Genomic DNA, 14,950 nt, shown 5'->3' with positions numbered 1-14,950 from the left:
CTCCTGTCTGACCCTGTCTGCTCTTGTTAGGCCCTGCCTGCTACTGTCTGCCCCTGCCTGCTCCTGTCAAATCCTGCTTGCCCCTGCCTGCTCCTGTCAGATCCTGACTGCTCCTGTCAAATCCTGACTGCTCCTGTCTGCCCCTGTCTGCTCCTGTCAGAACCTGCCTGCCCCACCTGCTCCTGTCAGACCCTGCCTGCCCCACCTGCTCCTGTCAGCCCTTGCCTGCTCTTGTTAGGCCCCGCATGCTACGATCTGCCCCTGTCTGCTCCTGTCTGCCCCGCCTGCTTCTGTCAGATCCTGACTGCTCCTGTCTGCCCTTGCCTGCTCTTGTCAGGTCCTGCCTGCTCCTGACTGTCCCTGCCTCCGTCTGCCTGTCCGTGTGTGACTTTGTCAGACCATGCCTGCTCTGCTCCTGCCTGGCCCTGCCTGCTCCAGTCAGACCCTGCCTACCCCTGCATGCTCCTGTCTGCCCCTGCATCCTCCTGTCAGGTCCTACCTACTCCCGTCTGTCCCTGCCTGCCTGCTGTGTCTGACCTTCTCAGACCATGCCTGCTCCTGTCTCCCCCTGCCTGCTCCTGTCAGACCCTGCCTGCCCTGGCCTGCTCCTGTCTGCTACTGCGTGCCTGCTCCTGTCTGCCCCTGCTTGCTCCTGCCAAGCCCTGCCTGCTCCTATCTCCCCCTGCCTTCTCCTGACAGCCCCTGCCGCGGCCCCGGTCTACCTATGCCTGCTCCTGCCAGGTCCTGAAAGTGCCCCAGCTCCAGTCAGGTCCTGAAAGTGCCCCTCGACTTTCTGGCCTCAGCTTTGTATCAAGAGGAATCTGGGCCAGTCCTGCAATCGTGTGAATCTTTACCTTTGACCTCAGGAGGGACTGAACATTTATTTATTCTCATGTTGTGAACCCCAGGCCTCCTTCGATCAGTTCCTTTCACTTGCATTTTGCTTCCTTCTCTAAGGCCTCTGCTCCTTTACTGTTGGATACTTCTCCTTACATCATTCTTGAGGGCTCTTCTTGGCCGTCTTCAGTGCAAGCAAAACCCACCCTGCTACCTTCCCAGGTTCTTAACTAAGTGAAGCTGCTCTGCTACTAAACGAAACACTGCTAAGAAAACATTTTTCAGTCACTCATTTCGGACCAGGCTAGTAATCGGCATGGATTGTTCTGATCAATGAATCCTCTCCTTCTTTCTCCACTTCCCGAGGCTTAGATTTATTTCCCATTTAGAGCTCATAATTCCCTCTCTCTTTTACCACTAAAATGAACAACAGATCTATTCTTTCTCTTCTCAATAAAGTTTCTTATATTCTTATCCTGTTAGGACTCTCTGCAGTGCTTGGTCCATGGGTCGCCCACTAAAATACCTCACTACTACCAACCAGCAAATACAGTACTAACTCTCAGAAACACACATTTACTCCAGCACATCTTCACCTGCAAAGCATTGCACTACCATCACATACAACTGAAATGTCACTACTCACACTTACACTGTCAAACACACAATATCAATATTACCATGCAACCACTGTACAGCGCCCAAACAATACCACACATCCAGGCACCACATTCTCCTGCTAGCACCATATGACAATAAATAGCAGCATGCTATAAACCCCACCATGGGATTACCATCCTCCAAACACATATCCCAGTACCATGAGTTCACCCATCACCTTTACACTACCACACTCCAAAGTTGTACTATGAACCCAATAATCTATTACCACTTAACAGAGCCACAGTACTTCCCACCATCGTCAACCTACCAAACCCCACTACTATGCTACCACTTCCCTCCATTGCCCTCCCACCCACCATGAAGGTACCTTCACCTAACCCATTTTATCAACTCCCTTAAAATAACTGCACCCACAACCACTCCACTACCAATGCAGCAAAAAGTCATATCACCACACAATCTCCACCATTGCTCTACTACCTCTAAAAGTCACACTGTAACCCCACATTGTACTTCTTACCCACACTGCAGATGGATCGCAGTGGGGGCACAGCAATGACTACATTCAACAACAATATCACATTATAGTACCACAATATTATAACACAGTAGAACAACAGATCGTCATAAACACAAAACCTTTATAACAAATTCATTACAACATTAGAACAGCACTACTAAGAAACCAAAGGTAACACAGAAAAAAACACAACCACAGCACAAAAACACAAAAATAACACACAACAATAGCGCACAGACACTAAACCAACACACAACAAAGCAATGTATCAACTCATGACACATTACTCAACCAACTACAAAAGCACAGCACAAAAACACAACAGATATGAACACACAACAGTAGCACACAGACACTAAACCAACACACAACAAAGCAACGTATCAACACAAGACACATAACTCAACCAACTACAAAAGCACAGCACAAAAACACAACAAATATGCGAGACTAAATTCAAGCGTAACTCCAGAATGACACACCATAGCAGACATACAATAACATTAAATTCAAAACAAAAAAAGCATTTGGAAAACAAAATAGTAGAATAAAAATGCAACAAAATACCAAAATTACTAAATAGAGCTATAACAGCAGCATAATATATAAAAAAAAACTGATATAGCAACTCAGCACAGTACTATAAAACATGCATTCATTCACTTACCTATCAATTATCCATTTATTCAAACACTCATTTATCCATTCATAAACACATACAATCAACGTTTTGTACATTCACAGATTCACCAATGAAGCCACTAAAACACAGCACAAACTTGGCAATAAAGTAGCAATGCCATTTAAGCAAATATCCAGACATATTGGCTTTACCAATGCTTAAATGTTTTGCCGAACACTGAGGTAGTTTGTTTTGCTGTGGCAAATACCATTCCATTGATTAATTTTGATCCTGAGAGCTAGCTTCTAAGTGTTAATATTTTAACACTCATTTACCATAGGTTAGGTGACGGGGGAATGCTAAGCAGAAGGCAGATAGGAAATGCTAGTTGTATGAGCATGGCATTTGCGTTTTACTTACTCGATAAATGGGAGTATTCTCTTAAAAACGTGTACACATTCATATTGTGCTCGCTGTAGTTTTCTCTTCGGTTTGATTACATCAACAATAGATTGGGAGGGCGCCCCCGCTCCGGAAGTTTTTCCAGAGCTCTCGGACCTCAGTAGTACTGTGCTGAGGGGGCCCCCTGCAGCTCGGGCCTCCCCACCCCCTGCACCGCGGGGGCTGTGGGGGGCTGTGTTATGCCTCTGATGCATTGGTTATATTTAAAACTAATTCAATATTTTCTAGAATTAAACTAGACAATAAGTATACATATGCAGTTAAAGGGTTTGTGCCAAGAACTATAGTACGTTACAAATGGTAGAACTACATTTTGTCATTGGTAAGTATTTATATGATGTAGGTAGTGCACATCTAGCCACAAACTAGTGCTGCAAAAGGTGAAGGGTTTACTGTAGCTATAGTCTGTGAAAGAGCAATAAAGAGGAGGTAGGTGTCATACACTGCCAAGTGCAGAGGATTTCTTCCATCATCCTGAGGATTTTAAAGGGTTTGTGGTTTTCTCTAGAGAGGACCCAGAAATTAGCCAAAATACAGCAGCATTTCTTTTTTAATTAAGGAAAAAGTGCTGCAGAAAACGTCAGTTTTTGCCCTACAAATGGTTTCAACAAAGAGTTTGAGGTGCTGAAATCATCATCTTCCCAGATTTCAGGAACAGGCAGACGTTTGTAAGAAAAACCAACATTTTCTACCCAGTTTTGGCATATTACTGGGAGACAGCCTAATTTTACTTTTGTGTCTGCTTTATTCCTCCTTCCAGGTAGTGGTAGAAATGAGTGTGAAATCAATAATGGATCACAGAAAGACATACGTTTCAGATAAGTAGATACAATTCTAAATTGAGTAAGGGGTAATCTGTCTAGATCCTTCAAGGTATTGCTATAGAAAGCTACTGTTGAAACAAAAAAATATTGAAATTGAGTAGAAATCCAGCCATTTGTGCCAACATTGTCACTTGTAACTTCTTCTAACTATGGCAGATTTTCGAAAGCAATAAACTGTTTTGTCCAGTGGCCCCTTGAGATTGTGGTGATATATAGGACTTGTGGGTTCACCAAGAACCCAAGGTACCCACAGCCAATATTTGAGCCGTGTCTTGCAATGGGTTTACATTGTGTACTAGGTATGGAGCAATTCATTTGGTAAAATATAAGGAGTGAAAAATAGATATCAAGGACACCTAGGTATTTCTAAAATGGAAACAAAATATTGAGTTTAGAAGCAGTAGTTATTTTCACATCTCTGAAACTGTGAGTACCCGTACACACACAAGATGATGGACGGAATGTTGCACAATGGCAAAACATTCCCCCCCAGACAGAGATCTGGGTTTAATCAATCGTTATTTTGCTCACCAAGGCACCCCAGTTCAGACATGGCCAAATGCAAATCAGTCTTGACCCTGTGCCTCATGGGAACAGTCTAGCCCGAACTGCCAAGTCATGTCTTCCCTGGACCGGAATCAAGCATCCTAGGACCGGTTTCTGGCTATCAGGCATCTTCAGCCAGGATAGCTTGACTCCAGGGACTTAGTGAGCACGGGACCCACGTCTGGGCATACCTTTCCCACATAGGGTGAACAGCAATAACATACAAGATGATGGACGGAATGTTTCACAATGGCAACACATTCACCCCCAGTCACAAATCTGGGTTTAATCCATTGTTATTTTGCTCACCAAGCCACCCCAGTTCAGACATGGCCATACGCAAATCAGTCTTGACCCTGTGCCTCATGGGAACAGTCCAGCCCGAACTGCCAAGCCATGTCTTCCCTGGACCGGAATCAAGCATCCTAGAACCAGTCTCTGGCTATCAGCCGTCTTCAGCCAGGATAGCTTGACTCCAGTGGCTTGGTGAGCACGGGACCCACGTCTGGGCATACCCTTCCCACATAGGGTGAACAGTGAAACACACAAGAGGATGGACGAAATGTTGCACAATGGCAAAACTTTAACCCCCAGTCACAGATCTGGGTTTAATCCATCGTTATTTTGCTCACCAAGCCACCCCAGTTCAGACATGGCCATATGCAAATCAGTCTTGACCCTGTGCCTCATGAGAACAGTCTGACTGGGAGTGAATGTTTTGACACCCACCCCTCTGGCACACAGGGGAAATGCTCAGTGCCCACTACTGCTATTTTGGCACTTCAGCCAAGCACCATCAATGCACACAGTCAGCCAAGCAACAGTCCATGTACGTCGCCAGCCAAGCACTACTCCATGAACACCACCAGGATAGCGCCAATCTACACACCCCGTCATCAAGCACGAGTCCACACACAATCAACACACACCATCAGCCAAGCGCAGGTTCACACACACTGCCAGCAAATTGCCAAAGTTCAGTGCACGCAGACCGTCGGCCAAACTCCAGTTCACATGCACACAAACTCTCCCTGGTTTCCAGTGGTTTCCTACCCAGCTCGGGGGCAGATCAGCTTAAAAATATCACTGAAACAGCCAAAATGTGTGCCTAAAAAAAGGGGAGCGATCCTTGCCTCTGGGGCTTCTCCCTGGCATGCCCATAAATATATCCCTGGTGCCTAGTGGATTTTCTATCCCCCCGTGGGCAGATAAGGGGCTATTCCCCGATCTGCTTTCCGGGCGGGGGAGCAGAGATACTTTTTAGGGGAGGTGGTATTAGCATGTCTCGGCATTCTTGGCAACCCCCACCCCTATGTATAAAAAAACAACATAATCCTTGGTTCCTCTTGGGTTTTCTGCCCTCCTGGCAGTAGCTCAGAGACTCTTGCCCTCATCTACCTTCCGGGGTGGAGAAAGACTGTGGCAATTTTTTTTAAAGGGATGGGGGCATTTGCCTGCCTATTTTGGGCAGCCCCCACCCCATACTTATGGCTCCCGGCCATCCGACACACGGAACCAGTTAAAGTTTATTTACAAAAAGGCAATATATTGTGCTGTTACTAGTGGTATAGTGTTGGTAAGTAATAGCTACATTTTGAAAAATTAAATGAAAGAGAGAAATAATAGAGTTTATTGATGTTATAACATTAATATGTGTTTAGAGGAGTTCTAAAGTCAAAACAAGGGTTCCCTGAATAGATAGGTAACTTAACCCCTAGGTCAGGGAAAATACAATGTGAAAGTAACAACCCAGGCGGTATTAGATGCTTGTCAAAGTAATAATAGGAGGGCACAGAACCAATTTCAGAGAGGATTTCACGGCATTTGACGTCCATTGTGACCCGGAAGTACTATGTGTAGCGGCCATCCTCCTCGTGCATCACTCACTTTAGTGTCAGCACCGGCATCGTCCGTTTGAGTGTTATAATATTTATAACCGAAGTTAGGAAACGTGGAGGCGAGGCACGATTTTGTTGGAAACTACATCAAGCTTTCCATAGAAGAATTCATCCTCTGAAGAACTCGTTTTACTTAATGTTAGCACGGTATTTATAGAAATATTGCATTTTAAGCAGTCTCTTTATATCTACGGAGGAGAAAACTTACATTCGTCTTTTGTGTAAATGGAAAACGCGAATTTTGAGGATTTATTCTGAAAATCCGTAAATTACCCCTTCAAGCGCGAGATCTACATCTGACTGAATAAATCGACAGTAATTCACGGCTTTGTCAGACACGCCCAAAGTATTTGAGTGTTCTTTGTCCTGAAGAAGGCGCTGGTCGCCGAAACGCGCGTCGATAAAATACTCTATTGTCCTTTTTTATTATTGCTTTTAATATATTGTATTGATGGAATTGCCTTTTGTGTTATGTTGATATGATTTTTAGAATTCTGTATATTCACACATTGTGCATGGTGTTCATGCATTTTTATCTTTTGCCATTTTTCATTAAATCATTTTTAAATTGTGTGTATTCCTATAAAATACTGTGTTCTCCACTCTGAAATTGGTTCTGTGCCCTCCTATTATTACTTTGACAAGCATCTAATACCGCCTGGGTTGTTAATTTCACATTAGAGGAGTTCTAAAACCTTTTGGGCCGGTGCCACTGCCCCTGCTGCACCATTCAAATCATGACCCTATTGCCTGAAAGTTAACTGCACTTGTGACTCCCTGTTCAGTTGTAAAATATTGCACTATTTTGTGTTCAGAGGGGTTCCTAGAAATTTGGGCCCCGATTTCACTGCACCTGCTGCACCACTGAAATCATGACCCTACTGCCTGCAAGATAACTGCAATTGTGACTGCTTATTTAGTAGTAAAATAAAAGGTGTTTAGAGGAGTTCAGACAAATTTCTGGCCCGGTGCCACTGCACCTGTTGCACCATTCAAATCATGACCCTGTTGTCTGCAAGGTAACTGCCTCTATAATAGTAAAATATAGAAATTTTAGGGGCCTTATTTATGAAGGCCTTGCGCCGCCGGTGCGTCGCTTTTAACATGGGAAAAAATGACGCACCTGTGGCGCAAGGCTTTCATAAATAGGGCCCTAGGTGTTTAGTGGGGTGCCATAGCTTTTGGTCCTGGTGCTACTTCTGGCCCCAGTGCCACGACACCTGCAGCACCTGTGAAATTATGGACCTAGTGCCTGCTAGATACCTGCACTTGTGACTGCCTGTTTAATTGTAAACTATTGTAATATTTGGTGTTTAGATGAGTTCCTAGTGCTTTGGGCCCTGTGCCACTGCACTTACTGCACCACTGAAATCATGACCCTAGTGCATGCAAGGTTACTGCACTTGTGACCCGGTGCCACTGCACCTGCTGCACTATTCAAATTAAGCCATTTTTAACTGCAAGATGACTACAATTATATGCCTCTATAGTAGTAAAATATAGCAATATTATGTGTATAAAGAGTTATGTCAATTTCCTAGCCCGGTGCCACTGCACCTGCTGCACCATTCAATTCATGACCCTGTTGTCTGCAAGGTAACTGCCTGTTTAGTAGTAAAATATAGCAATATAAGGTAATTAGTGGGGTGCCTAGAACTTTTGGTACCACACCTGCTGCACCATTCAAATCATGGCCATTTTGCCTACTAGATAACTGCACTTATGATGCCTGTGTAGTTGTAAAATACAGCAATAGTAGGCCTTAGGAGGAGTTCTGACAACATTTTGTCCCGGTGCCACTGCACCTGCTGCTCCATTCAAATTATGACCCTAGTGCCTAAAAGATAACTGCACTTGTGACTGCCTGTTTAGTTGTAAAATATAGCAATAATTGGTGTTTAGTAGGGTGCCTAGAGATTTTGGTCCCAGTGCCACTACACCTGCTGCACTATTGAAATCTATCTGCAAGGTAACTGCGTGTTTAGTAGTAAAATATAGCAATATTTGGTATTTAGTACAGTTATGACAATCTCTGGTCCCGGCTCCACTGCACTTGCTGCACAGTTTAAATCAAGCCCCTTTTTCAACTGTAAGGTAACTGCAATTGTGGCTGCCTGTATAGTAGTAACATATAGAAATATTACAAGTTTTATATGAGTTCTCACAACTTTTGAGCCTGGTGCCACTGCACTTGCTGCATCAATCAAATCATGCCCCTGTTGTCTGCAAGGTAACTGCACTTGTGACTGCTGTTTATTAGTGAAATATAGCAATTGTAGGTTTTTAGTGGGGTGCCTGGAGCTTTTGGTCATTGTGTCACTGCACCGCAGCACCATTGAAGTCATGACCCTGTTGTCTGCTAGATAACTTCACTACTGACTGTCTTGTTTAGTAGTAAAATTTAGCAATAACTGGGTTTGGTAGGGTAGCTAATGCCTTTGGCCTGCAGCTCCACTGCACCTGCTACAGCATTTAAATCAAGCCCCTTTCAACTGCAAAACACGTGCATTTGTATCTGCCTGTATAGTAGTACAATATAGCAATATAAGTGTTTAAAGGAGTTCTAACAACTTGTGGCCCCAGTGCCACTGCACCTGCTGAACCATTTAAATCAAGCACCTTTCAACTGCAAGGTAACTGCAATTGTGACTGCGTGTTTAGTAATAAAATATAGCAATATTAGGTATTTTCAGGGGTGCCTGGAGCTTTTAGTCAAGGTGCCACTGCTCCCGCTGCACTATTGAAAATGTGAGCCAAGCGCTTGCAAGATAACTGCACTTGTGACTGCCCGTAAAGTAGTAAAATATAGAAATATTAGGTGTTATGATGAGTTCTGGCAACTTTTGGGCCCAGTGCCACTGCACCTGCTGCACCATTCAAATCAAGTTCCTTTTAACTGACTGCCTATTTAGTAGTAAAATGTAGCTATGCTCTTGTATGTTCACTTTATTTTTAACATGCAATTTTTATTACAACATTTAGAACTTTATCATAATGACCAAATAGTTAAGTTGAAAAAAGTAAATCTGATAATGCCAACAAAATGCAAAGAAAGGTACTGAGGCATGTATAGGAAATGCCACAAATATTCTAAGGCTAAAGCATCTGCTTTACACAACTAAGTAATAAAAGGCAAGCATTCCAGAATACTGTTAGCAGCTGTCTGCCTTTTCCCTGAAAAGAGATCTTTATCTTAACAGTGAATGGGGCTTAAACAGTGTGCAGTAGAAGTATTGCAAATGTGTGCAGCCAGGGGAAGCAAACAAAAAAAAAGTTCCGCACAAAAGCAAATAAACACAGTAATTCGGCTACGGGAATCGATAAGAGCCTTATTTTAAGATATATTAAATACAAGAGATTTCACAAACACAGCGCCAAGCACTGTACAGGCGAAACCTACAAATGTGCAAGAACAATTATCTCAATCATTGCAACTCTAGTTTTGGGTTGGTGTACATCATGCATATTTTTTCAATAAAATACAAATTATCAGAAAATGAGAAGTATCTGCATTAGTAAGGAATTTTTACATATTTGTACAATATTAATTCCAATGTCTGAGCCCATTAAGGGAAGTCAATTAAAGGCTGCCAGACGTAGAAGCAGGGATGGTCCGCTGCCTATTAGTATGCCTGACACTACCCTTGCTACTGCAAGTCTCAGTAGTCATCAAGGAGCAGCAGCAATATAAATGGACATCTAGTCAACAAATCGATTTCATTAAATTCAAAGTGTGTATGGTTTTAATACTGCTACCAAGGGTATTGTGGTGGATCAGCATCCATAGTTTCATTCTGTGCCAATTATATTTTAACTCAGGAGAATATAATAGCGAATAATGAGTGTGTTCTTTCTATGCCTTGTAGGTTTGCAAATGGCTTTGTGGAAGGATTTTTAGAGGGTGGCCCTCTCTACATACATTAGAAATAACATGGATCTTTTTAAGTAAAGATTATAATTGTGTAATGGATACAAGAAATATGAAGACAACTTCACCAGAAAGTTAAACGTGTTCCTAGGGGCATCTCAGAATGTAGGTAAACCCCTGAAATGTCACATGAAAGGATCATACTAATTAATTTTGTACACTTTGTTTATTTTCTCTCTGTTGAATGGTTGCTGCCATGAATAGAAATTCCATGTTAAGGAATATGTTAGAATGTTTTCTGCCATGTAGCTTTCTCTGTCATTAGCACACCTTTTAATCAACTTGTATTACTCATACAACTGGGTCAACAAGCCAGATACATAACATTTGCAATTCATTAAGATGTATAGTGACCTGAAAGAGTATATTTATTCACACCTTTACAGAAAATATGCAAAGGGGTATTCATTATTTTAAAGATATTCTCTGCTACCTGTAAACAGCCAATTTCAAATGTATTTATGTATTCAATTTTATTGCTTAAGCTGTATTGTTTTATTAATTGTTGGTTTTGAATTATCACCTTAATTCAACTAAAACGAAACATCATGTACACACTGTTCAATGCTATTGTACTCCCAAAACCTAAGTCAGAAAGAAAAATGAAAAGCGTTCTAGGATATGTAAGTCCTATGTGTACCTCTCTTTTTAAAAATGAATGCTGTCCATGGCAATTACAATACCTTCAACATAATAAGGTCATATCAGAAGGAGACAGAAGAGGATGTATTCCAAAGGGGTCAAGATTTTGAGTTAAATTGCCTCACCCACCTGATAGCAATATTGAATTGGAAAGGGTAGGAGGCTTAGTGGGTTAAACATCCTCGGAAACTCACAAGAGTTAGACAAACGCTAAACTAACCTAGTCTGGTTTTCTGTTGAAAAGATTTAGAAAGTAGTGGATATCCTACTGAACTTGGCCAAATCTAACAAAATTAATTATTATAGTAAATAGCTCACTGTTGGATCGTTAGCTCAGTGAAACTTCACTAAACTACAGAGCAAAATCTACAGAACAAGAATCATCATAGCATAAAACAATTACTCCTCTATTTGAGTAAGAAAATGTGACATATACGCATAAGTATGCATCAAAATTGGCTAATATAACACTGAAACAATCATCAGCATTATCTCCTCCCAGAAGTACCTTTTGAGATGCAAATTTGCTGAAATAAATGGTTTAAATATCTAGGTGTGCCATTAAAACTAGCCTTTGAGGAAGGGAAAACATTACAGATGTTAACAAGAAGATGACAGCAGCTCCAAACTGGAAAAAATGCTTCTTAGTTTAAAATGTGGTGGTCTAGTTTTTTTTTTAATGATGTATTGTGCTTTTACATCACTATATTGTTTCATTATGAGGCATTATGAGCAAATTAAAATACCACATTTTAGTTCGTTTTTGAGTAGAGTAGAGCTTGTTTCCAAACCTTTAAATCAAGACGCACTATCATTGTATAACTCATTTTATGTTCCTATGTTTAAATGTACTTTTTTCTTTCCTAACCCATACAGAATGGAAGCATTTGCTGCTCAGTGGATTTAGAATGTCTTCAGAATAACTAAAATAGCAAATACTGACTCTCCTGGTTCAGGGAAAGCGATGCAGCTACCAACAAAATTGAATTGTATGCGTGTACTAGCTGAAGTTTTATACAATAAACAATTAGAAAAGTCTTCAACCAGTGGAAGACATTTTGGAGTTGAACTTTGGACCTGATACTATTCCCATGTTTGCAATCCTTGTGCGAGTGACTTACAATGAAGAGCAAGCACGGCTATTGTTTATGAAACCTCTGTGTTGTAAACCACACACTTCTCTTCTGACATCAATATCAAGAAAATCAACTGATTTCATTATAATTGGTTGCGTTTTTGTTTGATTTGCTTATTTATTGTCAACAGATAGAAAATAATCAGTAACTACCACTTATTATTTTATCTCATTGTTTTTTAAATGTTCTCTATCTTGTAAGCTTCCGATGTATTTATGAAAATATGTATGTATGTACAGTCAATTTGGATAGTATTTACATTGAATTGTTTTAAAGCATTACAACATGCTATTGCCTTGTACAGAGTGTTGTAAAGTGCTTTACATTTAGTAGACATAATGAAAAATGTACCTGAAAGGTGTGTGAATTTTTCCCAAATATCTAAAAGAAGTGATAAATCTGATCTTTTACTGTGACATATACTACATAAACATAAAATCTACTTAAAGCAGAGATTTATGTGCCATGTTGATACATTCCATTTACCCCTAAAACTATTGCTGTTATAAAATTGTACAGTAGAGAGTACACCTACCACGTTTTCACTTTTAGGAACAATGTCAGACAAACAGTTTAAATAAGCAACATATATTATTTTTCATGGAAAATTGATGAGCTGCATGGCCCCTTGTTGCACAAAAGAACCCTATATACCTAAAATGCATGATATTTATATTTTCATTTGTTAAATTGTTTTTAAGCTAACTGCTATCCATAGATTATTTCCGTAAACAATCATGAAGAAAGCTTTAAAATTTAAAGTCATTTGAAGTAGTTGAATTTCAGTTGCTCCAAAGTACATGGACACATTATATTTGAGCAAGGCTGGACTTTTGTATCTCCAACAATATTAGAATTTTAATATGTCTTGTATTCTTTTATTATAAGTGTTGTGGTATTTTGATTTAAGTTTCAATAAGTGAAGATTGTGGAATCTTGACAATGATGCTGTTCATACTGGAAACTGAGCAATCATATGTGAATACATAGAACATCACCAATACATTGAACGGGTTTGATAAGAATGCCATATAAGTGTCTTGTACATCCAAAATAAATATAATGGTTTTTTTTTTTAATCAAACGCATAGCATCATCTACTTTTCTGTTTTATTGTACATTAGACCTTCGGTTTTAGCCATTGCTGCACAAGCTATCTTCAGTGCATCTGTTTATTCTTCATATTGATACTTGGATCCATATACAATATGTTTTGCTATATAACACTATCTTTCTTACACTGTAGCATTGTTCAAAAAGACAATGTTATCAAAAGCTGTTTTGTGACATATTTTCTAGCATAAATGCACTGGATTAAGAGCTAAGTGTACCTGACCTTCAGCTATATTGCTCCCTGTGATCACTGAATGCTTGTGGGAAAATGATATGATCTTACGTCACATTCATATATTGAAATATAACAATGTTTAGAAATAAAATAGGAAACTGTTATTTATTTAAGAGCACTGTATTACAGACATAAATGACCCATAAATTATAATGAAAAGAATATGGGGCTGCTACAGTCACCCATAAGAGTTCTAATATTTTTACCTTTTGTATCTTAGCATGCTTTAGAACAGATCAATTCCAGTATTACTTTTCTTTGACAACATTAACTGTACATACTTTTTCTATTACTATTACAGTGTTTTATCTGTGCAAATTAGAATTTGGTCTTATTGTAACCACAAGTGAAAAATTAAATGAACACAATGCACTTTGTAAGACAATGGTCAACACATCTCCAGATTGCATTATAATGCCTGTATGTTGTCAATCTATGCATCTGAGAAGAAACTGGCTTACAGGAAAAAGATAAAACACTTCTCCTTGTATAATTAATAATATTACAAACCATGTCATTGCAACAGGAAGTATAGAAACAGTTTATTTATGCTGATCTGGTTGTTCACAATAGAAAATATTTAATAATACTTGCCAATTCTACTTGCATTCATAAGTGCTGGAAGACGAGGAAGTTAGTCATTAAGTGATCTGTTACAAGCACAAAAACTGTCATTACAATAATTACTTTTCTTGTTTTCTAGAGCAAAGACAGTAACATTTGAAGAAGTGGAACTAATACATTAAAGCAAACACTAATTGCTATGTTTTTGTTTGCCACGCTGATATTATGATGCTAATGCTACTGAAAGGTTAAGCAGGAAATATGTTAAACAATGCAGTCACTATTTCTATGATTAACAACTCATACCTGTTTGAAGCATAGTGTATATAAGAAGGCTCTTGTTACCCTATCGCTCATAAGATTGTAAACATAAACATCTAAATAAACCAGTACATTTGTAAAAAAAAAATGAATAATGATTCTTTGTAGCTTTGGTTTCCACTCCATAAAGTAATGGATAACACTTGGGAAATATACAAATGCCAGTGTTTGCCTCATGGGAAATAAACATCCTCTAACTAACGTCTCTGTGTGCTCTTTTCTTTCATAAAGCGATTTCATATTTCATGCTAATCAGACGAAGAATGTCTGACATTAGCAGTGCATGAATAACATTGTCATATTTCTTGAAACTCTTAGTTAAGAGTCATTTATGATATATTTTTTCATAATATTTGATACACGTTGGTTTTCTGATTCACTCTCCCGATGCCCACACTCAGTGTTCACTCTACACTAAGACATTGATATAAGCCATTCACACACCCAAGGTGTACCTGAACAACTCTGTAGTGGGATCAATGACTTGTACCGTTTTATATAATTTGTTTACTTGATTGTATACTGATTGTTTGCTGATATGTTTTATGTATGTTATTACTATCCGACCATGTTAGTGACTACTATATTGCTCCCATTATCTCTGTTCACTCCTACTGCCCCTACCCTGTCTTTGTGAAGCGCTCTGATATCTGTAAGGATCCTGTTCGCGCTATATAA

The 14,950-nt window shown here is 39.9% G+C and overlaps 1 protein-coding gene across 1 annotated transcript in view; it reads left to right on the top strand.

The window, feature by feature from the left end:
* NELL1 (neural EGFL like 1) overlaps window positions 1-14,454 on the top strand; it is a 3,494,430-nt gene extending 3,479,976 nt beyond the window's left edge. The window contains exon 19 of the mRNA XM_078684549.1: window positions 11,780-14,454. Within this exon, the coding sequence (XP_078540675.1) occupies window positions 11,780-11,830 (51 nt within the window). The 3' untranslated portion in view covers window positions 11,831-14,454. The remainder of the gene's footprint in view (window positions 1-11,779) is intronic.
* The last annotated feature ends 496 nt before the right edge of the window (window positions 14,455-14,950 follow it).

The sequence above is a fragment of the Lissotriton helveticus genome, chromosome 3_2, assembly GCF_964261635.1.
Source record: "Lissotriton helveticus chromosome 3_2, aLisHel1.1, whole genome shotgun sequence".
Classification (NCBI taxonomy): domain Eukaryota; kingdom Metazoa; phylum Chordata; class Amphibia; order Caudata; family Salamandridae; genus Lissotriton; species Lissotriton helveticus.
Note: the sequence above shows the minus strand (reverse complement) of the source record. Positions and strands in the feature narration are given on the sequence as shown.